Raw genomic sequence first — 25,062 nt, 5'->3', positions numbered from 1 at the left:
GGAGGGTGAGAGTGAGCGTAGGTTACGTCGAAAGATGACATGTGGAGGGGTATGTGTTGTGTCAGGAACCATGTTGAGGTTAAGAGCGAGGAGGAAGTGATCCGAGGTGTGCAGTGGAGTAACCAGTACATGATCAGTGGAGCAGTGTCGTGTGTAAATACGTAAAAAACGCTCCAGTTGGTTGCCTGATTTGTGAGTAGCCGTAGTTAACACTCTCTTGAGATCAAAAGAGGCAAGCAGAGTGTGGAAGTCTGCAGCCTGAGGTTTATCTAGGTGGTTGAAGGAAGTCTCCAAGCATAACTAGGGGAGTACCATCCTCAGGAAAGGTTGAGAGCAGCACATCTAATTCATCCAAGAAGTTACCTAGTGGTCCTGGGGGTCGATAAACAACTACAAAATGGATTTTAAGAGGGTAATAGTAACTGAATGAGATTCAAAGGAGCTGTTGATACCCAATCATTAGAGATAAGCTGGATTGCGCTGCCTACAGTGTGTGAAACGTGGTTTGCGAGTGGTAGTGATAGTAGGGATCTGGAAACACATAGTAAGAATTGGTTTTAAAAACTGAAACAGCAGTGAAACAAGTAGTAGGAAAAAGGATGAAGCAAAAGCGATACTTATATCCCTTGCCGGTGTCCCTGCCCGGTGGAGTTGCACGGTAGAGTCGATGGTCTTCACACGAGGACGGCTTAACAGGAGGGCTGCCTCGACCACTGCCGCGGTATACTAACCTTTTTTATACCCGTCGGACAAAAAGGAAATTGAATTCAGCTGAACACACTTTACTGTTTATCACAACAAAGGTCTAAGCAAGCGCACGACACTGACAAGGTATGCGATAGAGTACGAGACCAAACGCATCTTCAGCACGTCACTATTAGTATTATTAATTAATATTGACGTAATATTACGTCACTATTAATATTATTGATTAGCTGTCACTCTATAATAATATGTCCTAGTAAAATATTTAAATGCTTAGTTTTATGATCAAAGCTTTGTAGTTTTTATTTTGTGGAGCAAAACATAATGCAAAGCAATACAATGACAATTGAGAGATGTACAAATAACTGTTCAAAATTTTAATATGACTTTTCTTTAAAAAATGATATGTAGGAAGTTGCTTCCGTCCAGAACTCTCTCTTTGGATTAATCTGTGGGATGGATCTAATCGTCTGTTCACAGGTGTTGATCTACAGTGGACAGCTTGATGTCATCGTTGCAGCCCCTCTGACTGAGCGCTTCCTGCCCACAGTGAACTGGTCTAAAGCGGACGAGTATAAAAAAGTAGAGCGCTTCCACTGGAAGGTCCAGCCTAGTGATACTGAAGTGGCAGGTTACGTACGACAAGTGGGAGAGTTCTTTCAGGTGAGGGTTTGCAGTACTGCTAGATCAATATATTTAATTTATCATCCAATATATGATCTAATTTTGAAATGATCATCATTGGCTGAAAGCCATACCTATTCTGTCTATTGTTAGTTCTAAAATCTGCTTACATCCTCATCAGTAGATAAACCAATTAATTTTCATTTTTAATAACTATAATAATTTGGTAAATGTATTTAAATAGTGTGTAAAATAAATGTTACATTTAATACATTTATTATTATTATTATTATAAAAAACATTTGCTGTAATTACGTTGGCTTATGCCAATGTATACCAATTGTAAAAATACATTCATGACATGTTCACTCATAACAAATTTATTTTTTCTTCTCTGTAGGTAATTGTCAGGGGAGGCGGGCATATTTTGCCTTATGATCAACCAGAGAGATCCTTTGACATGATTGACAGATTCCTTTCTACAGATGGATTCTCGTCACATTGATACACTAAACTCATATTGAATGTAAAATGACCACTGAATGAATCATTGTTCAGTTGTGTAATGTGTTTTTCAATGCAAAAGTTTGTGTGCTATTATGAAAAGAGTTGGGGGGTTATATTTTTATTGGACTATGTGTTAAGTGTAGGGGCTATGTTTTTATTGTACATGATCAGTTTTTGATTAAAGTATGATTTGAGTATAATGTACTACTTTTATTTTGTCTTTTAATTTTGAATCCATAAGGTTATTTTTTTTATATAAATACAACAACAAAAGCTGTAGCACTTTATTGTAAGGACCAATTCTCACTATTAACTAGTTGCTTATTATCATGCATATTACTAGGATATTGTCTGTTCATTAGTACTTATAAAGCACATATTAATGCCTCATTCTGCATGACCATAGCTTAGATTCCTTAACCCTACCCTACCCTAACCATACCTAAATTTAACAACTACCTTACTAACTATTAAAAAAAGTAAATTAGGATTTTGAGATGAAAGTTGTTAATAGTGAGAACTGGTCCCCAAAATTAAAGCGTAACCAAAGAATAACCTCTCCTTATAGTGGGACAGTATTTCAGTAATATTATAGTAAGTAACCTGAGTGTTATTATGTTAGTTTTCTGATAGGGCCTGTAAAGCTGTACTATAAACTGTAGAATAAAAGATATGCTTCAGTGCATACAGAGGATAAGAGGAAGACACAAGAAAGAGGAAAAAATACAGAGGTAGACATTCAAGCCTGGTATGACCTACTTTCACAGGAAGGAAGCAGGTTCATTTTATATTAGGAGTGTAAATCAAAAATAGGCTAAATAGGATGTGTAGATTCGCCAATAGCACAACATGCTAAAAAAAATTAAACGCTCTTATTTTTAATGAACAGTGTCTTGAACTTTTCTCAGCCGTTTGTATCCTCTGTGTTTTAACAGTATTTCCTTTGTGTGTCCGGCAGGGGGCGACAGCTCAGTGATAAACAACAAAACAAAACAATGTTTATCACTGAACGAATATTTCATATTGTTAGTTGTTAATTACGAAAGATTTGTGGCATTTCTACAATTAATGTCTTAAAATGTATATGGCGCTTGTATTACTTCATGCTACATTTTACTGCATGTTTTTTTAATGCCAATTTTAATATTCTTGGTTACTGGCCATAACAAGGTTGTTGTTTTTTGCAACCATTTAATCCTATTCAAACATTACTCTTTTCTATTTAAAAATATATTAAAAAATAAATTATTTGTATTATATAAGAACATTATTATTATTATTGTTCTAAATATATAAATTATTATAATTATAATTTATGTGCATAATTTATTTAAAATATAATTTATATAAATTCTGTAAAATAAATTGTATATATAATGAACTTATTTACTGCATTTAAAATGTATTATATATTGGTATCAGCCAATGTTATAGAAATACAACATGAAATGCATTCATGTTGTATAAATTAAATGTAAAGTTAATTGATAATGGATTTTTTCATAAACTGGCATTATTTTGATGATGATGATAAGGCTATATATGTGTGTTATCTGCAGGGACAGGGACATTTTTAATATTATAATATTTCTCATCCTGAGAACATAATGGCATTATAAAAGACCCTTTAAAGGCTTAAACCTAATTACTCTGCAGGCATTTTATATTTTTGTATAAAAGGTATAAATTTGTCTATTGAAGGGTTCTGCCCCAGTGACAAGTTGTTGTGTACAGGTACATCTTTCTTGCACATTTGTTTCTAAACATGTATGTGACAGTATTTTTTATCAATGCTTTTAGTGCATAAATATTGAGCAAAATAAATGCTCATTTAAATTCAGTGATTTTTTTTGTAAGTTCTATTTGCTACTTTACATTGTAATGCACAATGTGTGTGTCTGTATCAAAATCCTTATTGGACAGATCTGTCCACCAGGGGTCCCTATTAAATAATCAAATAAAAATGGAACTTTTATGATTGTCACCTTCAGATGTACTCAAGTTCTAAATTATATGCAAAACAGGGGGAAAAAATGTCAAAAGCAATACTTAAATTCACAACTGCTGTAATCTTATATTTTCAATTTAAACAATCATGAATTGGCAGAGCTTTGTTAAAGAACAAGTGCTTTATTTTCATATTGTAATATAGCTGTAGTGATCTCACATCTGTACATTTGCATAAACACAAACTGTTCAAGGCATTAATAAACATATAAAATATACAAAGTTATGCAAGCGTGTGTGAATTCATGAATTCAATATGCGTAACAAACAATGCAATGTTTCAGCTCTGAAATAAACAGGCAAACATTTGAAGACTGCAAGTGCTATGCAAACATTATTTACAAACATGTACCAAACATGTACTCCTTTCAAAAAGAAAGGTGGTTGCATTATGGGAACAAGATTACAAAAATTAATGAAAATTTATACAATATTTATAGTTTTGTTGCAATGATACATTTATAGTCTTATTAATGTGTATTCATTGTCCGCCACCTAAAATGTAAAAAAAAAAAAAAAAAAACTATGCACACAAAAGCACACATATACTCACACGCACACACAAAAAAAATCTCCCTCCGTTTTAAAAGAATGCTATTACAAAAGACATCCATCCACCCATCCTAACAAGGACTGATGCCAAATCAACAATTTGAGATTAATGTATGTTACTCACTGAGAGCAAGTGAAATATTTCCAGTTCAGTGTGTTCTTAAATGTTATGTTGCTTGGGTAAGAGATGACGTGGCCCTGCGCAGATACGCTCCTGACCACCTTGCTTTGAAATGTAAAGATGCAGGAGATGAAATAAAATGCAACTTTAGACTGTTTAAAGTCCTCCATGGAGATCCAAACTGCTTTTTAGCAAGCCCCTCCCACCATATTATTCCATCATCACGTAGGGTTAAACACTGCAAAACTTGTGAGTGTGAAGTCTGAGATGCCAACGGGAGTGAAAATGCATGCATACACAGATCTCAAGTTAACTTTCAAGCTCACAATCCAAAAACATTGAAACCCACATCCTTTGTGGGCATCAGAATCCCATTCGAAACCACATTATAATGCTACATGCACAGAAAACACTGAATGTTGATTTGAGTTACTTAAAGGGACAGTTCACCCAAAAAATGCGATCATCATTTTAGGTGTGGTCACATTGGGCAAAAAAGGTCCATTGTCTATTGAAGTCTGTGTGAGCTGTGCTTTATACATCTCTACACTATGGACACTTTAAAACCAAGCAGTTTTTGTTGGTTAGTGCGGTGAATCAGTTGCGAAATCTGAGTGAGGAAATCTTTCTCCCTCACACGAAATTCTTGTTCTCTTGGATTCCTGTGCAAATTACTGAATTTTGTTCGCAAAAAAATTGTCAAACAACAGTAAATGTAATTTCACCTTCACTCATTTTTTTTTTCTGCAGAACACTAAATTACATATTTTGACAAATGTTTTTTGCATTTTCTTGTCCATACAGTGAAAGTCAATGGGGTCCAAAAGTTTCAAGATTCAAAATATAAATCAAGGCAGCATAAAAGTAATCCAAACAACTCCAGTCTTCTGAAATGATACGATCAATGAACAAAGTGGTTATTTGCTCTCAAATCGAATCATTGATCAACTAATCTACACAGAGCACAAATAAAATACGGAAACAAAGCAGTAACATCAAACCTGACTGGTTTTTGTGTTGTGACATCATGTGACGCAAGAACCAATGAGGTTTTCTATTACTGATGTGTCACCATACAGTATTTAATCAGTGATTTTATTTATTTTACACTACATTTATGTCCTTTTTGAAGTTTGAAATGTTTGGACCCCATTGACTTTCATTGTATGGACAAAACTCTAAAAAGTTTTTCAAAATATGTACTTTCGTGTTTTTCAGAAGAAAGATAAGAAAGATACAAGTATGAAATGATATTAGGCGTAAATGATGACAATGTACATTTTTGGGTGAACTATCCTATGTGAACTATGCTGGGAAACAACCAAACCACCATAAGGTCCAACAAAATCAACAATAAAAGCACAGTCGTGTTTCCAGTTCACCTTGATGTCACCTATTTCACAGTGTGACAAACAGGTTTTCTCTAAAGGGACAGTTTAAAGTCTTAAAGCTACAGGAGCACCGCCAAAACCCAAGCCTTCGGTTCGGAGGTCATCCGCTCGAAACCTAATCCGATTGGTCCGTACAAGTTGTGTTGCTCCATAGATTGACAGTGGCTGGCTCTCGCTGGTGTGGGAACTGCGAATCGCTGAGTCTTCTATATGGCTATTCCATCCTCTGCTGCGCAGAGGTCAAAGTGCATAGACAGCTACAAGATTTCCACCTCTCAATGTGGAGGTCGTTTTGCACGCTTTTGTTCCAAACACAGTGCTGCAAGGAAAGGCGAAGGGAATCAATATGTTCCATTTAGGAGGGAAGAAAAGTCCTCTACAAACTGTGAAAAACATGAAACAGAGTTCTGAGCTTAGCTGCTGGAAAAAAGGCCCTTTTTCGGCAGAGGGGAAACATTCCAACATTCCAGCTTGCCTGTATTCTCATCACAGGCCTCCTTGGTTCAAGAAGGTAGAAAAGTCCATTAACACCAAAATGAGTCCGAAACAAAACAGTGTCCACAATAAAACACTAGTAATTAGTCTTTACAAAAAAGCTAAACAATGTCAAGGCCTTAAAGTTCAACCTGAATTGAAAATAAATGCAATGATATCAAGGTATTACTAAGGACTGACATTCCTCCCTATGTGAGTATTTAAGACATATTCAGGCACATAGTGACATTTGGAAAGCAGTATGAAGATTGGTCTAGATCAGTACCTGCGTGGAAATAGTAAATTGCTACATTTTCGCATCGGAGAGAAACAAAAGTGGACCAAATTGTGTCATTACTTGCAATTAGACAAGGAAAATGCGACTAAAGTCCGTGACACACCAAGCCAACAATCGGCCGTCTGCCAATGTCAGTTCCACACCGTCACTACTAGTCGGACCCTGTCGGTGGCTTTTTGGCCAATTAAGCATGTTAAATTAGTCTCAGGGAGTCGGTGAGAAAGATCACTCTGATTGGCCAACTCAATCTCACGGCAATTCGTAGATATTTTACTAGGTGGCTAATTTGTATGAATTCTTACAACCTCACTAGTACGAATTTGTACATTTTGTGAAAAATATCATGCACATATTACGAGGAGGCAAATTCGTACGAATGACCACCCCTAAACCTACCCCTCACAGAAATCATATAAAATCGAATAATTGAAGTCATACACATTTGTACATATTAGCCACCTCGTAAAGTACGTACGAATTGGTTGTGAAGTAGCGCTGGATTGGCTGCTTAGCTTAGCGAACCAGTGCACAAGAAGAAAAACAAAAGTGACGAAAACAAGCAAACAACAAAGAGGCTGCACACAGATGGCTGTTCTAATTTCACATCTTACCTGAGCATTCTGGTATGCAAATATTTTCATAATGATATGGCAACGAAATAACATATGGAATAAAGAAAGTTGTAAAAAAAAAAAAAAAAACACTGCTTTGTTTACGGTTTGTATATATGTAGTTCGGTTTCCCTTTTTGAATGCAGAACACTGTTGCCAACTACTGCCACCTGCTGGTATGGAAAATTATTTCCTTTCACGCATATGCAGAATGTGCATACTAGCTGGCCTTTGGCTGTAGTCTTTGCAGCAACTTTTTGGCCCAAACACATGCGACGCAAGATAACAACAGTTGCCTTTCATCGCCGCTAGTTCTTTAATGTTGGTTTGGTGTGTCACCGTCTTTAAGGTATTTAGGACTCAATATCTTAAAGTGACAGTGGCCATCTTTATAGCTCATGGTCCATGATCATGCACTCATGAGGTATATGGGATCTTGCCCATACATCCCTTACAAAGTTCACCTTGGAATGTTATTATTAGGGCACACAGAATGCGTTTTCACATTCCATTGTGTGACGTTTATTCGGGTGTGTTTCATTCAGCTCCCTAGGTTGTGAATCAGTGTATCGTGCACTGGTAAGAACCCTGGCTCATTACACATTGAGACACTGTTTCTGAGTTGTAAAATGCCACCATCAAAACTTCTATCGTGTAATGATATGTACTGAGTTGAGGCGGTTCAGAAAATGGGATGTATTTTCTGGTAAGGGAACACAGTAGCCATAAATGTGCCCTGGTTTTGTGGTGCGTTGTGAGATTTTTTTAAGAAGCAAACATTCCAGTGCACTGGAAGGATTTGTGATTGAGACAGCCAACAAAATGGCATTGCACTGCATGTCTCTGCTCCTTGTCAAGTTGTACGAAGTGCAAACGAATCCTGAGAACCTGTCTTTTGCATGTTATAAACGCGAAAATGCATTCTTGGTGAACGGCCCCTTACAGTAATAATAACATCTCAAAATCAACAGCACATTTCCAGAACCTTTGATGGAGCCTGACAGTTTCCTAAGTACTATAGTCAAGTGCAGAATTTACCATGGTCCATGGCAAGAAGGAAGCCTCATATGATTTCCTAGGCACCAAACAAACCAGGACTATGAACTGGGATGTATCAAAATATATCCTATTACATTTAATCCTATTAAATTTAATTTACCTCACAGTCAGAATGCCCGAGGAAGATCTAAACAATACTTCAAGCCAAAACGAAAGCTAATTTTAAGTAGCATTTAACAATGCATTTGACTTCAGTGGAACTTTTCCATAGCCTCAGGTAAAGCAAAAGCTTCCAAAAGTTTTCCATGGCATTATTCTGGTTCAAGATTAGATGGAGTGTTTTGAATGTGGTTGGAAGGCCCACATATGAGCACAAAACATACATAAAAATGTATTGAAGTATGTGCGTAATACTTAGTCCACTCGCTGATCTGAAACAGATACCGAAATGAACTGCCAGTAGAAGTAATAGGCAAACTGACGAGGACCAGGGGTAAATCTGACCAGAAGTTACATCAGCTTAAAATGAAACAGCTGATGGTGTCTTCTGAAACGTTCGAACGCCAAGTGAGATGTTCCTGGTGCAACACTATTGCAGCTGTGATCTCGCCACTCTGGGAATACTCCGAAATGTTCAGCAGGGCATATGATCACAGAAGCCTGTGTGAGCTTGATAAATGCATTCCATTTACATGATCTGTACCATTTTAGGAGTGAAAGCCGTTTTGTTTTACGAAGATAACTTTTGGGATTATATCTGAAATGACAGGAGCTAATAGGTTGAACTTAATCTGATCTAGATTCTGGTCCGAGCGAGCAAGTGAAGACAATCAGATTGCTGAGCATGTCAGAGATTCATATTGCTTCAGGTTACTTTCATTAGGAACTCCCAATGGAGACTGACCTTCCTAATTTATCCTTTTGAATTTGATAAAAAGGGGAATGTGAGAGTAATTGTAATAACAATAAACAGAAAGGAAAAGGACAGCATCTTTCTGGCAATGGAAAATTCATAGCAAAAGCTATCCAGCTATCTGAATTCTGTAATTTGTAAAGGCAGTGGTCCAGCAGTAATCCATGAACAGATGTAACAGTTGCGTTTCCATTAGTGATGTCCTTGACAAGTGAGATGGTGCCTGATGATTTATGCAGACTCCCTATGCAGACACAGAACTAAACAAAATGGTAATCAGTTTACATTTACAAATCACAAACAGAACAATAAGCTGCCACAGAGGCACAGAGGTGTGTGTGTCTGTCCAGAATTTGCAGTAGGGATGTCCAGCGTGGTGGGGGGCATCAGGGGTGGAGTCTTTAGTGGATGGAGTTAATATCTGTGCGGTGATTGGGTGCTGTGCTGGAGGTGGTGATGGTATTGTGCTGGATGACTTGCTGCTGGGTTACAGGGGTGGGACTTCCTGCCGGACTGCTCTCTGGACCTGAGGGACAATAGGAGAGATGAAGATGTCTGGTTGCGTCCATTCAGATGTCTCTGTCTCTCAGTCCATTTTTCCTTCATCTATCCATCTGTCGTTTTAGCTTGTTTGTCCATCCATGCATCCATTCATGTCTATCTGTCCATTCATCCATCCATATGTGACCCTGGACCACAAAACCAGTCGTAAGTAGCACAGGTATATTTGTAGCAATAGCCAACAATACATTGTATGGATCAAAATGATCCATTTTTCTTTTATGCCAAAAATCATCAGAATATTAAGTAAAGATCATGTTCCATGAAGATATTTAGTACATTTCCTACCATAAATATATCAAAACTTACATTTTGATTAGTAATATGCATTGCTAAGTACTTAATTTGGACAACTTTAAAGGCGATTGTGACGAGTGGGGCGGGCCCGAGAGCCGCGGGAACGGAGCGAGGCCGGTGGAGTAAATGATAATGAGCGAAACCTGCGCCACTCACCGGTCTCGAGTCCCATGGAGGAGCTCCGGAAAGATAAAAGGAGGAGTAACGACAGTGAAGGACGAGAGAGGACCAGGCCTGGATTTTATGTTGTTCTTATAGTATGTTTTATGCGGCAGTCGTCCGTGAGGGGCTGCCGTTTTTACTTTCGTTTTGTGTTCGTTCACTTGTTTATTAAAGTTTTGTGTTTAAATGTTCGCCGGTTCCCACTTCCTTCTTCCCAATCTACGAATTTTGTTACAGCGATTTTCTCAGTATTTTGATTTTTTTGCACCCTCAGATTCCAGATATTCAAATAGTTGTCTCTCAGCCAAATATTGTCCTAACAAACCATACATCAATGGAAAGCTTAATTATTCAGCTTTCAGATGATGTATAAATCTTAATTTCAAGAAATTGACCCTTATGACTGGTTTTGAGGTCCAGGGTCATATATGTCTGTCTATCTGTCCATCCATTAATATGTCTACCTGCCCATCAATCTGTCTATTCATCCCATTCATGCATTGATTCATTTGTCCATTCATCCATTTATCCATCCATATCTCTATCTGTCCATCCATCCATTCCTTATCTGTCCATTCATCCATCCATCCATACATCCACCCATGCATTCACCTATTGATATGTCTATCCATCCATCCATCTACCTATCGATGTTTATCCATCCATCCACCCATCCATATGTCTGTCTATCTGTCCATCCATTAATATGTCTACCTGCCCATCAATCTGTCTATTCATCCCATTCATGCATTGATTCATTTGTCCATTCATCCATTTATCCATCCATATCTCTATCTGTCCATCCATCCATTCCTTATCTGTCCATTCATCCATCCATCCATACATCCACCCATGCATTCACCTATTGATATGTCTATCCATCTATTCATCCATCTACCTATCGATGTTTATCCATCCATCCACCCATCCATATGTCTGTCTATCTGTCCATCCATCAATATGTCTACCTGTCCATCAATCTGTCTATTCATCCCATTCATGCATTCTTTCATTTGTCCATTCATCCATCCATATCTCTATCTGTCCATCCATCCATTCCTTATCTGTCCATTCATCCATCCATCCATCCACCCACCCATGCATTCACCTATTGATATGTCTATCCATCTATTCATCCATCTACCTATCGATGTTTATCCATGCATCCACCCATCCATATGTCTGTCTATCTGTCCATCCATCCATAGATATGTCTATCTGTCCATCCATCCATCCATCTGTCTGTCCATTCATTCATCCAGCCATCCAATCATCCATCAATCCATCCATCCGTCTGTCTGTCTATTCGTCCGTCCATCCATCCATCCATCCATCCATCCATCCATCTGTCTATTTGTCCATCCATCCATCCATCCGTCTATTCGTCCATCCATCCATTTATCCATCCATATGTCTGTCTTTCTGTCCGTCCATCCATCCATCCATCCATCCATCCATATGTCTGTCTTTCTGTCCGTCCGTCCATCCATCCATCCTCTGTCTATTTGTCCATCCATCTGTCTGTCTGTCTGTCTGCCTGTCTATTCGTCCATCCATCCATCCATCTGTTTATTCGTCCATCCATCCATCCATCCATCCGTATATAGTTTAGGAAAAACAACTGAGATATTTACGAGATCTCATTTGTGATTTTTGTTTCCTATGAGAAGACAGGACAATAATGTGAAAATAACAAACACCACATTGAAATGAATATTTAAATATTCACAACTTCATTCATTATTGATGAATTTGGAAGTTTAAGAAGACAGGGAGTGTACATCACCTGAAGACATTTACTTCAAAGTGAAAATGGAAACAATATTTCTGCATCATAAACACTGCTAGGCAACTGGTTTGTCAGTGACTGAGAAAATGAGTGTTTTTGCCCTCCTCTATAACCAGGGAGTGGCAGCCTCCATACATTTTAAAAATGTCAGGAGTATCTATATCAGTGGGTGTGTCCTACAAACAATATAATGTATATCCGTTATTACGTAATGTCACCTCTGGCCGTGTGGGTGCGTGATAGTACTCACTGAGGTAACCTTGAGACTCTTTCTGCATGGCGGTGATGGGACAGTCCTTATGTGTCAATAAAAGCTGTTTCAGTTGTGTCACCTCGTTCTTTAGCATGGTGACCTCGTTCTGCCAACAAAAACAATGATAACATGAAACACTCATCCCTCAGAAAAATCCCTCAGTGATTACATGGAATTGAATAACTTATTGCTAGTGAAAGATCCAGTCATACACTTTGGCTAAAGACATAAAACAAAACATAGTGTGTAGCAACAGAAATTAATCAAAACTAAATGTCCCTCATTATTTCACAGTTAAAAACATGTATATTTCACAAAGTACAAGTTTCCTGGATACAGTCTGTCCTGGATTTGACTGCTTAAGAGTTACTGTTTATTGAAATTCCTATGTAGTTTAAGATTAAGTTTAAGCCGTGTTTGTGACAGTTAGCCCCTATGGTTCCCTAGTATGTAAACAAATTTAAACAAAGGCACACATGTTTATGATGTTCTGTTTTTGTCATAAACCATACAATACTTAACATAATTATGACAAACATCTTGGAAAAAGGTCTCTGGTGGATGTATTGGCAGCTTCACATCAAACCTCCCAGCAGACACAATGAATTAAAGGCCAGACAAGTCTGGGTCTCATTAGAAAACCTCATAATGAACAGGCGGTGAATTCTCTGCAATTACCGTTGTGGGAAACACGAGCGTCTGATCACACAGAGTTCTTGAATTTGATTAAATGATTTAGCAGAACGATACGAAAACATGGCAGCGTTTCAGGGATGCTTGGTGGAGAAGAATCCTCGCTTTGACAGGTACCATGTTTGTGACTGTGGGGTGAATATTTCACAAAAGGCAAAACAAGCCTGAACAGTGGGACTATGGGAGTGCCAGAGTGTCTATGAGCATTCTGTCCCACCTCGGCAAACTATGCAATAACAAAGAAAAACAAACACATTTAACATGTTTTGTTCTATTGTTATGGGGAACTTGGGCTGGGTGAAATTATCTCTCACTATTTTTCAGCCTTTTGAAAATCAAAAAAGCAAAATACCATAAAAATTTAGCAACAATGAAGGCAAGGTTTTTTTAACTAAATGAAAGGACAAATTATATAGAAAATGTATATACAGTATGCACCATTTATTTACACCAGTATAAAAATACATCATAATAAACAGAAATGTTTGCCTACATATATGTTTTTGCTAAATATACATTACCGTTGAAAAGTTTGGGTCAGTATGTTTTTTGTTTTGTTTTAATACTTTTATTCATTAAAATGATGAAAGTGACAGTAAATAATATATAATTGTATAATGTTGCAAAAGATTTCTATTTCAAATATATGCCATTTTGAACTTTCTATTCATCAAAAAATAATAAATACATAATAAATACACAGTTTCCACAAAATATTAAGCAGCACAACTGTTTTAAACACTGATGATAATAATAATAAATATTTCTTGAGCATCAAATTAGCATATTAGAATGATTAAAATACCATAAAAATTTAGCAACAATGAAGGCAAGGTTTTTTTAACTAAATGAAAGGACAAATTATATAGAAAATGTATATACAGTATGCACCATTTATTTACACCAGTATAAAAATACATCATAATAAACAGAAATGTTTGCCTACATATATGTTTTTGCTAAATATACATTACCGTTGAAAAGTTTGGGTCAGTATGTTTTTTGTTTTGTTTTAATACTTTTATTCATTAAAATGATGAAAGTGACAGTAAATAATATATAATTGTATAATGTTGCAAAAGATTTCTATTTCAAATATATGCCATTTTGAACTTTCTATTCATCAAAAAATAATAAATACATAATAAATACACAGTTTCCACAAAATATTAAGCAGCACAACTGTTTTAAACACTGATGATAATAATAATAAATATTTCTTGAGCATCAAATTAGCATATTAGAATGATTTCTGAAGGATCATGTGACTGAAGACTGGAGTAATGGCTGCTGAAATTCAGCTTTGCCAACACAGGAATAAACATTTTTAAATCAATTTAAAATAGTAAACAGTTATTATTTATACTGTATTTTTGATCAAATAAGCTCTTGGTGAGCATGGAGAGAAGAAAAATCGTACCATCGTAATCTGATCATTACAGTGTAAATATTTAAATATATGGAAATTGCCAAAAATAAACTTCAATGAACATTTGAATCAGTGAATCAGTGTCTTCAACTGATTCGATTTTAGTCATGAGGCAAAGAGGGTTTACAAAATAAATTAAAAATGAATTAAAATCTTTACGATATTCAAAGTTTTGCTTAATTTTATATTGTCAGCCAAATCCCAAATATCCTTACATTGCCTAGCGCTAGTAGGAACTTTTGATAAGAGGGTGGTGTTGCCTAGTGGTTAAAAAATGTAGGCTGGTAATTGAAAGGATAAAACCACACAAACTGCAACCAGTGAACCATCGACTATTGTGGCCTTGAGCGAGACAGGTTAACCTCAGCTCACTCAGATAAGCAGAGAGTGAATGATGTGGCCTGATCGGGATGATCACCGTGCCCAAACCAACCAAGCTGTTCTGGTTTTATGGTTTTAGAGGGGCTTTAGACACGTGTCATCTGGTCAGACTGGATGCCAGACGGCCGATCACCTGAACACCAGCTCAATCAGGCTTGGAGACCTGCTGAAAACCAGCTTAGACTGGGTTAAGCTGTGGGTAGTGCAGGATACACTCAAACATCCTCCAAAAACAGACTTACAAGACTACACACACAATCTTTCAGGTAAATCTCCATGCAAATTCAAGGTCTACTGAGAGCCCAAATGGATGCGTACGAATGGAAACCTCTCGCAGATGAGATGTGTCGTGATGCTCAGAGGTTTTACTGGCCTACAAACCACACATTCAGCTGCAGCTGGCTCTGCTCTGGTAACTCTGTAGACCTCAATAACCCATTGACCCTGCCCTCCCCACAGCCGTCCCCGTCTGCTCTCCGTCGACAGTAGCTTCAGCTGTCAAATGAAGGGTGTTTATGAGCTTCTGTGGTCTAGAGTAAGCTAATATCGAGTGAAATATGAAGCCCCGCGTGAAATACATCTCAGTGTGTGTTCCAAAGCGAAGTGCGCTTTAATGCTTAAAGGGTTAGTTCACCCAAAAATGAAAATTAGCCCATGATTTACTCATCCTCAAGGCATCCTAGTTGTATATGACTTTCTTCTTTCATATGAATCTAACTGGAGTTACATTCAAAATTGTCCTTGCTCTTCCAAGCATTGCAATGGCAGTGGGGAGGGGGGGGCGTTTTCGTTCAACAGTCCAAAAGAAGTCAAATAAAGCGCGCGCATCCATAATAAAAAGTGCCTCACACAGCTCCATGGGGTGAATAAATAGAAAAATATCCATATTTAAAACGTTATAAACACTTTTCTCTCACTTCCGCTAACTGTCATACGTGCAAGCCGTTCCGGGCGGATGACGTAGGACGTATGCGTCGCACACGCGCCTGTGAGATATACTAGCCTCGCGAGTTTGTTTACAGGAGCAAAGGAAGCAAAGTTTCCTTACTTTAGTAAAGGAAAACCAGTCTCCTCTTGGCTTATATCGAAATCCTCCTACATTTTTCTTTACAAATCCTCGTTTTGTGCTTCTAATTCATGACCGGCGTTTTGTTTTGCTGTTTCTCCTCCACGCTTCCGCGTTCGTCACTAATCACCGGAGCTAATGCTACACATACATCCTACGCCATCCTCCCGGAATGGCTTCCGCCTACGACAGTTAGCGGAAGTGAGAGAAAAGTGTTTATAACGTTTTAAATATGGATTTTTTCTTACAAAAATGCATCTATTCTCTACAGGAGGCCTTTATTCACCCCTTGGAGCCATGTGAGGCACGTTTTATTATGGATGGATGCGCTTTATTTGACTTCTTTTGGACTGCTGAAAAAAAACATCCGCCCAGTGCCATTATAAAGCTTGGAAGAGCAAGGACAATGTTTAATATAACTCCAGTTAGATTCATCTTAAAGAAGAAAGTCATGCTTTGAGGGTGAGTAAATCATGGGCTAATTTTCATTTTTGGGTGAACTAACCCTTTAAAAACAGAGGCTTTCAGCTGAGGAGAAGTGTACGTATGAGTGATTCTGACCTGCAGCTGCATGTTGGTTTGGGTGAGCTCCTCTGCTTTCTTTTCTAGCGACATCACCCACACTTTCCTCTTCTGTCTGCAGCGTGTGGCGGCCGCGCGATTCCTCTCCAGGAACTTCCTCCGGCGCTCGTCGGGATCTTCGTCCATGACCCGTCTACGACGACCTCCGCTGGGCGGCGGGGACTGAAGGGTCTGCGTCGGATGCATTTGCTGCGCAGCTGGAGATAACTGGGACAACATAAAGTCTGAAGTTACAATTCTTCCCTAAATTCATACATCTGGCTGCCGGTCAATCACCTGTCTACCATCTCATCGCTCAGACCTCTTCAGTCAGAAACTTCCTGTCTGGGAGTTTTCTTTAAAACAACATGTGCCCTGTACACGTGGCCCTACAGTCCTATGATGGACATCTGGGTGTGAGAAACAGCAGTGTGATTTACAGGCTGCCCCACCCTCATAAAGAGGTGTCAGGGCCCAGTTTTCCACAGCACACGTCCACTCGGACCAATACTCTACAACACCCTGAGAAACAGGGCCACTACCAGCGCACAAGGCCCACAAAAAGCTTCTTTGACATATGCTTGGCAGTTGACATGTTTGCCGTCTTTAGATCATTACAGGTTTCTGGAGGCGATGGAAAATGCAGAGGCTTTGATGGTTTGTATGTATACAGGGCCCCTTCTTTGGCTTAATAATACATTAAAGCAGAACCTTTGAATCACAAAAAGATGGATTCAGAATTTTAAATAGATAGGTTAATATTACACAAGAGTGAGAGAAAAAAATAAGAAAAAATATTTTTAGAAATCTAGTTTAAAACACATACAGTAGTTCTAAGAAATGTACTCTTTATTTCATATAGTTTTGAAAACCTTTTATAATAATTTTCAACAAAAATGTGGTGAAAGTTATACGTAAGAACTGTTTTCATTTACAGCTTACATTTTCAACAACATACAGTACTGTACATTTTCCTTTCAGTTTGAACACATGTGAATGTACACATTTTTTAATTTTTTAAAATGCTTTACATATTATGTTAAAAGTAAAAGTATTTTTAAAAACATTATAATTACTTCATAAATGTCATTATGCTTTTAAGACCACAAGATTTTTTTTTTTGTATCATATTACATTTTACAACCTGAACAAATCTTGTGTTGTCATAATTAGGTGAAAATATATGATATTTTAAGAGACGTATTGACCTTGACACACAGTCGCGAGTTTGCAGGTGTCTTTCTAAGATATAATTTCCTGTTTTATTTTTTTTTCTGTGTGTTTCTGCATGTTGGTCGCACCACAACTTTGATTTGGCAGACTAAAAATTCCTTAAATATTAATAATACTTCAAGAAAACTTAAAGTGTTAGTTTGTTTATTTATTTAATTAATTAATTTACCTTATTTGTAAAAATTTCATTCTTTTAATAAGGATTTGTTCTTCATTATGATATTAGGACAGTTGTACCACCCTGACATTTTTTATTTTATTTTCAATTACTTTTAATTTAGAAATAAAAACATAATTATTAAGAGTTTTTCTGGCAGATGTTCACTACATGGCCCCAGTTTAACTTTTTTTTCTGATGTTTCACTCTCTCAATTTATCCCAACTCAAGTAAACTCGAAAAGTTAAATTCAGCTTAACTCATCAATCTCCACATCAAATGTACTCTCCAAATATTGCAGCATTAGAACCTCAACAACTGTATCTCCCTCCAGGTTCAGTACCTGTGAAGCAGCAGAGTGCATGGGTTGGTGTGGAGAGGTCTGATGTCCATGTGCAGGGTGCAGGTGAGGCGGGTGGGAGTTGTGGTGCCCGTGGCTTTGTGGGTGGTGATGGGCGCTCTGTGCATGGCCGGGGTGGTGGTGGGCATGGTGTGGGTATCCGTGGGGCGGACCCTGCATGTGCTGGTGAGGGTGAGAGTGCAGGTGGTGGTGACTGGCCTGATCCTGCCGCGATGGCATCATCTCCATCATATGACCCATGGAGTTCATGCTGCCATTCGCCATGCCCCCTGGATGGTGGGCAAGGGCAGCTTTCAGTCTCTGAGTAGAAAAACAGGGAAAATGGTTTATATTAGTATTATGACTAGCAAGGTTCAGATTTTCCATTTAAAGATGCATTTTTTTAGTCCACTGAACAAAAAATGCACCTAGACTTTGATTAGCACATGGAGGCCATGATGTGAACAATGCAAAACATTTTTCTTAATGAATATTTCAATGAAAATATCTAAACATCATTAAAACAAACAATTTACAATTCAACATTCAAATATATGACTAGTGCTTGCTGTAGCAGTTTGCAGCGTGCTTCAGAAACCCTCCACCTTCCCCAGCTCCACCTGTATAGATCTGCTACTAGGTGATTCATGTATGCTATATGGGGGTTATTTCATGTACACTCGTGGTCAGAATTATTGGCACCCTTGGTAAATATGATCAAAGAAGGCTGTGAAAATAATTCTGAATTGTTAATCATTTTGGTCTTTTATGTTTTTTTTCTTGAAACCCTCCCAAACAACATGTGGTGTAGGTGCTGTTTGATTTTTTAGAAGTTTTCTGACCCTGAGACTCAACTATTTTACTTTTGTTCACCTGCGCTGGTTGGTGAATCACCTTTCTTGGACTTAGCCTTCTTCATTTCACTGGTAGATATTATTGAGCAGACTTTCGCAATGAAAATAGTCAGAAATATATAAATTTAAAGAGGCTTTGAAGGAGCTCTCTAAACTTACGTCCACACCATATGGTGCTCTCTAGCGCCCCCCCTTCACAGATATTTTACTCATAAGAATTTCTAGGGGTGCCAATAATTGTGTCCAACGTGTATTTGAGAAAAAACATTTATTTCATAATTAGATTTTCCCCCATTTTCAATTGTTTTAGTTTAATGAAATGTTAGATATTTGTGAATTTTTTTAAATAAAAGATCAAAATGATTAACAATGCAGATTTATTTTCACAGCCTCCTTTGATCATATTTACCATAATAATTCTGACCACGACTGTATGTTATATTTGCAGCAGCAGTATTTCTTACATGCTCACAGCAGCATGTTGTGGATGTATTGGCGGTAGCAAGTCTCGGTACTTGCTCTGCCGCAGCAGCAGCGTAGCAGATCTATTCCGCCAAGACCAAATACATTAACATTTTCATGTACATTACCATGCCAATCCCTCCGAGAGTTGTCATATGACAGAAATATTATTATTATTAAGAATATTACATTACATTTTCTTACCCTATTGGCAATTTTTTTATCTATCTAAATTTTGAATTTTAATAAAATAAAATAAATATAGTGGGAAAACATTAAAATTTTAAGACAAATTTTAAAACAATATTTTTTCTGTTTCAGCATAAATTAAAATAAATTGAATGAGGTTTATTATACAATTTTGCTTCCAAAGAAAATGTATATTTCTTTTTTGAGGGTGATTACCTGGAAAACAAGACAAAATACTGATTCATTTAAATTTCAGTTAACGTGGCAAAACATGACTGTCCATTTTTGTGACGTACATGATTGTCCGAACTAAACCCGTCACTCCCATTTACCCTCTCACCCACACACCTACACACCCTCTTACACACCCAAGCACACTATTCCACTATCTGCCGTCACTGTCTAAGAGCTTCATCTGAAGAACGGGCCCAGCGCGGTGCAGGTCTGGCAGCGAGAGGGCCATGGGGACTCTCTCCCCCGATTTGCCCATTTCCCCTTCAGCCTACGCTCTGTTGCTTCAACCGTGTGGTCTACTTAAGCGTTCACCCAGGGTTGGTCTTGGAGTCTATGACTCTAGAGACGCTCAAAGCGCGTCCGTGTTTGGAATATGTTTACCTGACTGCTCTCTCTCTCACAGAGCTGTTTTTCTGGGCAGCTCAATAAGACAACTTAGGGGTCTGAAAAAAGCCACAAGTATAAACATACATGCCGCCAAAATATGTCCGATGGTTTGTTCTGTTGACAGTACATATACAGAAAAAAGTACATAAGCATGTGCATATATACTTGTATGTCTGTGTCCATTCGGTTTGACTTTCTTAAACTTGAGCCAAGGCAAAAAAAATAAAAAATACTTTTTAGAGTATTTTTAGAGAGTGTTGAGTCTACGGTATATATTTCCACAAGAGCTGAGCAGGTAGACTGACTTTATAAGAAATGGGTCTGAGGCTCAAAAAATAAACAAATCACATGCAGAAATTTGACTCAAATAAATTAAAGAAAACATGAAATGAAGTCAACCCAGGATAATCTCTTCATGCAAAGTAGGCTTAAAAAAAAAAAAAATCAAACAAAATCGCACATTTAAAGTTGCACTCAGTAAGTTTTTGTTCGTTGCACTGACCAATATGAGTCTTGGGCTTATACTGACATCTAATGGTGTGGATGCATCATCAAACAAAGCAAAAATATTCTGTTTCCAATGCTATTTTAAAATAAAGCATCATCTTAGGCTACGTCCACTCGAAGCCAGAGCTTTCCCTATCCAGTCTTTTTTTTACCCTCGTCTCAAGAAATATCTGCGTACACACGAAATCGACACGAAACGATGTAGTATACATGCCAGACCAGCATGTGGCACAGTAATTCTGCCACAGAGATACACTAAAAACTGAGAAGAACACTTTGACTATGCGCATAAACCTTGCGTGCGGTATACAAACGAACATGGAACAATATATTTATTAATCTGTGTTAATGCTAGTTAATAAAAAGACAATCGTTCTGTGTTTGTTCATGTTTTTGTTGATGTTACGTGACGTAGTGGTGTCTGACTAGGGGCGAGACGTGGGCTGATGACATCATCGTTTCACAAAATATACGGATTGGCTGTCCACACGAAAACGCAAGGGTGTCGTTTTCAGATTTATCCACTCTGGGACCCGGCTTAAAAAAATAGCAGTTTCACTCTCCCAAAACGGCGGATCTGTGTGGACGAAACGCCAATACAATACAACATTTTTGCGTATACAGTTAAACGTCTCCGTGTGGACGGGGCCTTAGTCAGTCACAATTAAGTTTTGAATAAAACGAGGGGTTATAAACATACTGTAATTATCACATCAGCTGGTCTAGCTGAATTTGAGGCAACCCCATGAGAATCAGAATCAGAATGAGAATCAGAATGAGCTTTATTGCCAGTTCCCTTTTGTGGAACTTCGAACTGCGTCCTCTAGGGGTCGCTATGGGGAACGCCTCGTCGTGATTTTCCTTTTATTATGGCGAGCACTAGTAGGACGTTTAGAAGGTGTGTGTACCCATGTCATCGCTATTTAACACCCGATGACTCGTACGATCTATGCGTTGTTTGTTTCGGCGAAGAGCACGCGCGCGATGCCCTCGAGGGGGCAGGCTGCGCGCACTGCGAGCGTTTTTCCGTGAAAAAGCTCCGCTCTCCTGTGTCCCTCTTTTCGAGTCAAGACGGGCAGCCATCTGCTCCCCACGGTTCAGGGCCGAGGAGCTCGAAGGGGGGTTTTCCCTCTTGCGCTCGTCAGCGGCGGACGAGAGACGGCCGCCGGACGATGAGGTTTTGTCCCTGACATCATCTGATCCGGGAGCCAGTGCTCTGCTGGGCCCAGCCCAGAAAGAGCAGGAAATGGATCAGGGGAGCGAAGAAGCTGAGGCTGAGCCTTCTCAATCCTCCTGCCCTGCGTATGATGAGCTGCTAGAGGTTATGGAACGCGCCACGGCAAGGCTCGATTTGCCGTGGAAGCGGGCTGAGGAGGTAACGCCGCGAGGTCGTCTCGATGAGCGTTATCTGTCTGGCCATAACCCTCCAGCCCAGGTGAGCCTTCCTTTCCTGTAAATAAGGAATAAAAATATATAAATTGACAGTTGTATGTGCAGGTATATTACAATAGACAGTTTTTGTATGTACAGGTACTGTATATTATGTGCAAATTTGAGGTGTAGACTGAGTATGAGTGTTAGATAAATAAGTGTATGAGTGTATAAATAGTGTGTGTTCCACAGTTATTGTTAAGTGTTCATGAGATGGATTGCCTGAGGGAAGAAACTGTTCCTGTATCTGGTCGTTCTGGTGCTCAGAGCTCTGTAGCGTCGACCAGATGGCAACAGTTCAACCCACTTCATGTAAAATAAAAGTTTGTAGGCTTTCAGTATGATCCAATATGAATCAAAGCTTCATCTCATGTAAATGTACATCATTTTACACATGTTTTACAAAATTACTATTCACTTCTTTATGTGTAGCCTACATTTGTATCGAAGGAATAGGGTAACCATATGTCCTCCTTTTTCTGGACAGGCCCTGGCTGCCCTAGTGAAAAAAAATATACTAAAATGTATTTGAAATGTTAAGTATACTACAAATACATTTACATATTTATATACTTAATAAAAATACCCTGCAGTTGTACTTTTGGCATACTAATCTGGTATATTTAAAGTACAAAAGGTATTTATTTAAAGTAAAGTAATAATAAAAGTAAAATAAAGTGCTAAATTGGAAAAACTAATTTTGTACTTAATGCACATTAATTGTGCAACTAAAGATATGCTGAAGTATATTTGATTGTGCCGAAGTGGAACTATTGCAAGTATACTTCAGGCACTCTTTAAATTTCTTGCATTTAAAGACCGATGTTATTCAAAGATCATGCAATCCTCATCAACAGTGACATTAAAACACATTTTAGGCCTAATAATAAAAGCATTTTAATAATATTTTACTAGGCTGGGATTTATAAATTGCCTAAAATGTCCACTTTTCGTTTTGTTTTCCTATTGACGTGCTTTGTACAGTCTTCATACATTATATTTACACGTATTACATTGCTTTGACCTTTCTCTGTAGATCTCACCTTCTCGCACGCCACGATTGGTCGATTATTTACAATGCCTGCATGCTATTGGTCAAGCTACTTTTAAATCATTACCTTCAGTAAGTATGAAAACAATAAGAAAACAAAGCCAAAACACTGGACATTTTAGGCAATTTAGAAATCCCGGCCAGGAGAGAGAAATATTACCGTTAAGTAATTTAAATCTCATAAATTTTCACAAACAAATCCAAAAGAATGACAGAAAAAAAAACAGACATGTCCCTGCCACGCTCCTGTTCTCCCACACGCTCCAGATGCTGTCGGTCAGAGAGGCCAGTGTCCAGAGCTGTGTGTTCGTAACAGGCAACACATTCACTCTCTGAGAGTCATAGCCAGCTGGACCGTATGTGAGTGCCAAGGCACAAACCAGAGCACAACATCCCTTTCTTCTCAAGCTGGTCAACCTGTGAGATGTCTTTTTTTTCGAGATGTTTTATTCTCTGAATCATCCTAGTTGCGATTTACCAAAACAAAACTCAAATAGATTTGATAAGTTGCTGGCTCTTCAGCTCTCCAAGCCAAGCCATACCGTCCCTCCCCGACTGCTGGAGCTGCCAGTGCTTTTTTGCCTTCACACACTTGCTGCCAAATACACAAGTACTAACCTACCCACCCTTACTGCTGCCCTAACTGGCATTAACGCTGTTTTCACCCACCCGCTGCATCGTAATCCATCCTAATCTTTGCCAACACAGCAGTAATGACCCACCATTTCCTTTATCAACATTTCTGCTGCAGCATGCAAAACACTTTCCGTTAAGAAAACACTGACAGCCACGAGGCACCTAAACCTTTTGTTCCCCTGAGTATGATATGTCTAGTGTATGATTTTTATGTCCGTATTTTATGTTGTGGTAAAAAGGACCAAAAGTAGCTGGTTTTGCCTTTTTAAATGTAACTTTATTTACACAATAGCTAAAAAAGTAAATGGACACTATTTAAAAGATATTGATCATTGTTACAAAATTCATCACAGAATCCTGAACAAAATGTGTCACAGTCTCCATGAAATATTAAGCAGAACAACTGTTTTCAACACTGATGATAATTAAAAATGTTTCTTGAGCGCCAAATTAGCATCTTAGAATAATTTTTGAAGGATCATGTGACACTGGCAACTGCTGAAAATGTAGCTTTGCCATCACAGGAATTAAATGGCATTTTAAAATATATTAAAATAGAAAACAGCTACTTTAAATTGTAGTAATAATTCCCAATATTACTGTTTTACTGTATTTTTGAAATGCATCTTTGGAGAGCATTAGACACCACAACCAACCCCAACAGTAACCTTGGTTGTGCATTTTGGAAAGCCAAACATATACAAATAACCTGGGTTATGTTTAGTTTAGTAGCTTTTTCATTTCTGTGTTTCTATTTCCTGTGTTCAGTTTAGTTCTTGATTTAACCTTACCATAGTTACTCATTAGTGTCATCTGTGTCTGGTTTAGTTACCTTTGTGTATATACAGTATATGGTGACCCTGGAAAACCAGTCATAAAGATAAATTTTTTAAAATTGAGATTTATACATAATCTGAAATCGGAATAAATAAGCTTTCTATTGATGTATGGTTTGTTAGGATAGGACACTATCTGGCTACAACTATTTGAAAATCTGGAATCTGAGGGTGCAAAAAAATCTAAATATAGAGAAAATCGCCTTTAAAGTTGTCCAAATGAAGTTCTTAGCAATGCATATTACTAATCAAAAATTAAGTTTGGATATATTAATGGTAAGAAATTTACAAAATATCTTCATGGAACATGATCTTTCCTTAATATCCTAATGATTTTTGGCTTAAAAGAAG

At 37.9% G+C, this 25,062-nt stretch overlaps 2 protein-coding genes across 3 annotated transcripts in view; one reads left to right on the top strand and one right to left on the bottom strand.

Moving 5' to 3' along the window:
* LOC107743225 (probable serine carboxypeptidase CPVL) overlaps positions 1 to 1,988 on the top strand; it is a 6,155-nt gene extending 4,167 nt beyond the window's left edge. The window contains exons 12-13 of the mRNA XM_016556366.1: positions 1,186 to 1,368; positions 1,730 to 1,988. Coding sequence (XP_016411852.1) covers positions 1,186 to 1,368; positions 1,730 to 1,834 — 288 coding nt within the window. The 3' untranslated portion in view covers positions 1,835 to 1,988. The remainder of the gene's footprint in view (positions 1 to 1,185; positions 1,369 to 1,729) is intronic.
* A 3,712-nt stretch (positions 1,989 to 5,700) lies between these two features.
* creb5b (cAMP responsive element binding protein 5b) overlaps positions 5,701 to 25,062 on the bottom strand; it is an 84,899-nt gene continuing 65,537 nt past the window's right edge. The window contains exons 8-12 of one of the 2 annotated variants that reach the window (XM_016556287.1): positions 18,128 to 18,445; positions 16,395 to 16,622; positions 12,262 to 12,370; positions 11,857 to 11,882; positions 9,659 to 9,728 (exon numbers count right to left, since the gene is read on the bottom strand). In XM_016556287.1, coding sequence (XP_016411773.1) covers positions 11,863 to 11,882; positions 12,262 to 12,370; positions 16,395 to 16,622; positions 18,128 to 18,445 — 675 coding nt within the window. In that variant the 3' untranslated portion in view covers positions 9,659 to 9,728; positions 11,857 to 11,862. Of the gene's footprint in view, positions 9,729 to 11,856; positions 11,883 to 12,261; positions 12,371 to 16,394; positions 16,623 to 18,127; positions 18,446 to 25,062 lie in introns of both variants that reach the window. The other variant, XM_016556286.1, reaches the window with a different exon arrangement.

This window comes from Sinocyclocheilus rhinocerous, unplaced genomic scaffold, assembly GCF_001515625.1.
Source record: "Sinocyclocheilus rhinocerous isolate Xijiao unplaced genomic scaffold, SAMN03320098_v1.1 scaffold946, whole genome shotgun sequence".
In the NCBI taxonomy this organism is placed as follows: Eukaryota; Metazoa; Chordata; class Actinopteri; order Cypriniformes; family Cyprinidae; genus Sinocyclocheilus; species Sinocyclocheilus rhinocerous.
Note: the sequence above shows the minus strand (reverse complement) of the source record. Positions and strands in the feature narration are given on the sequence as shown.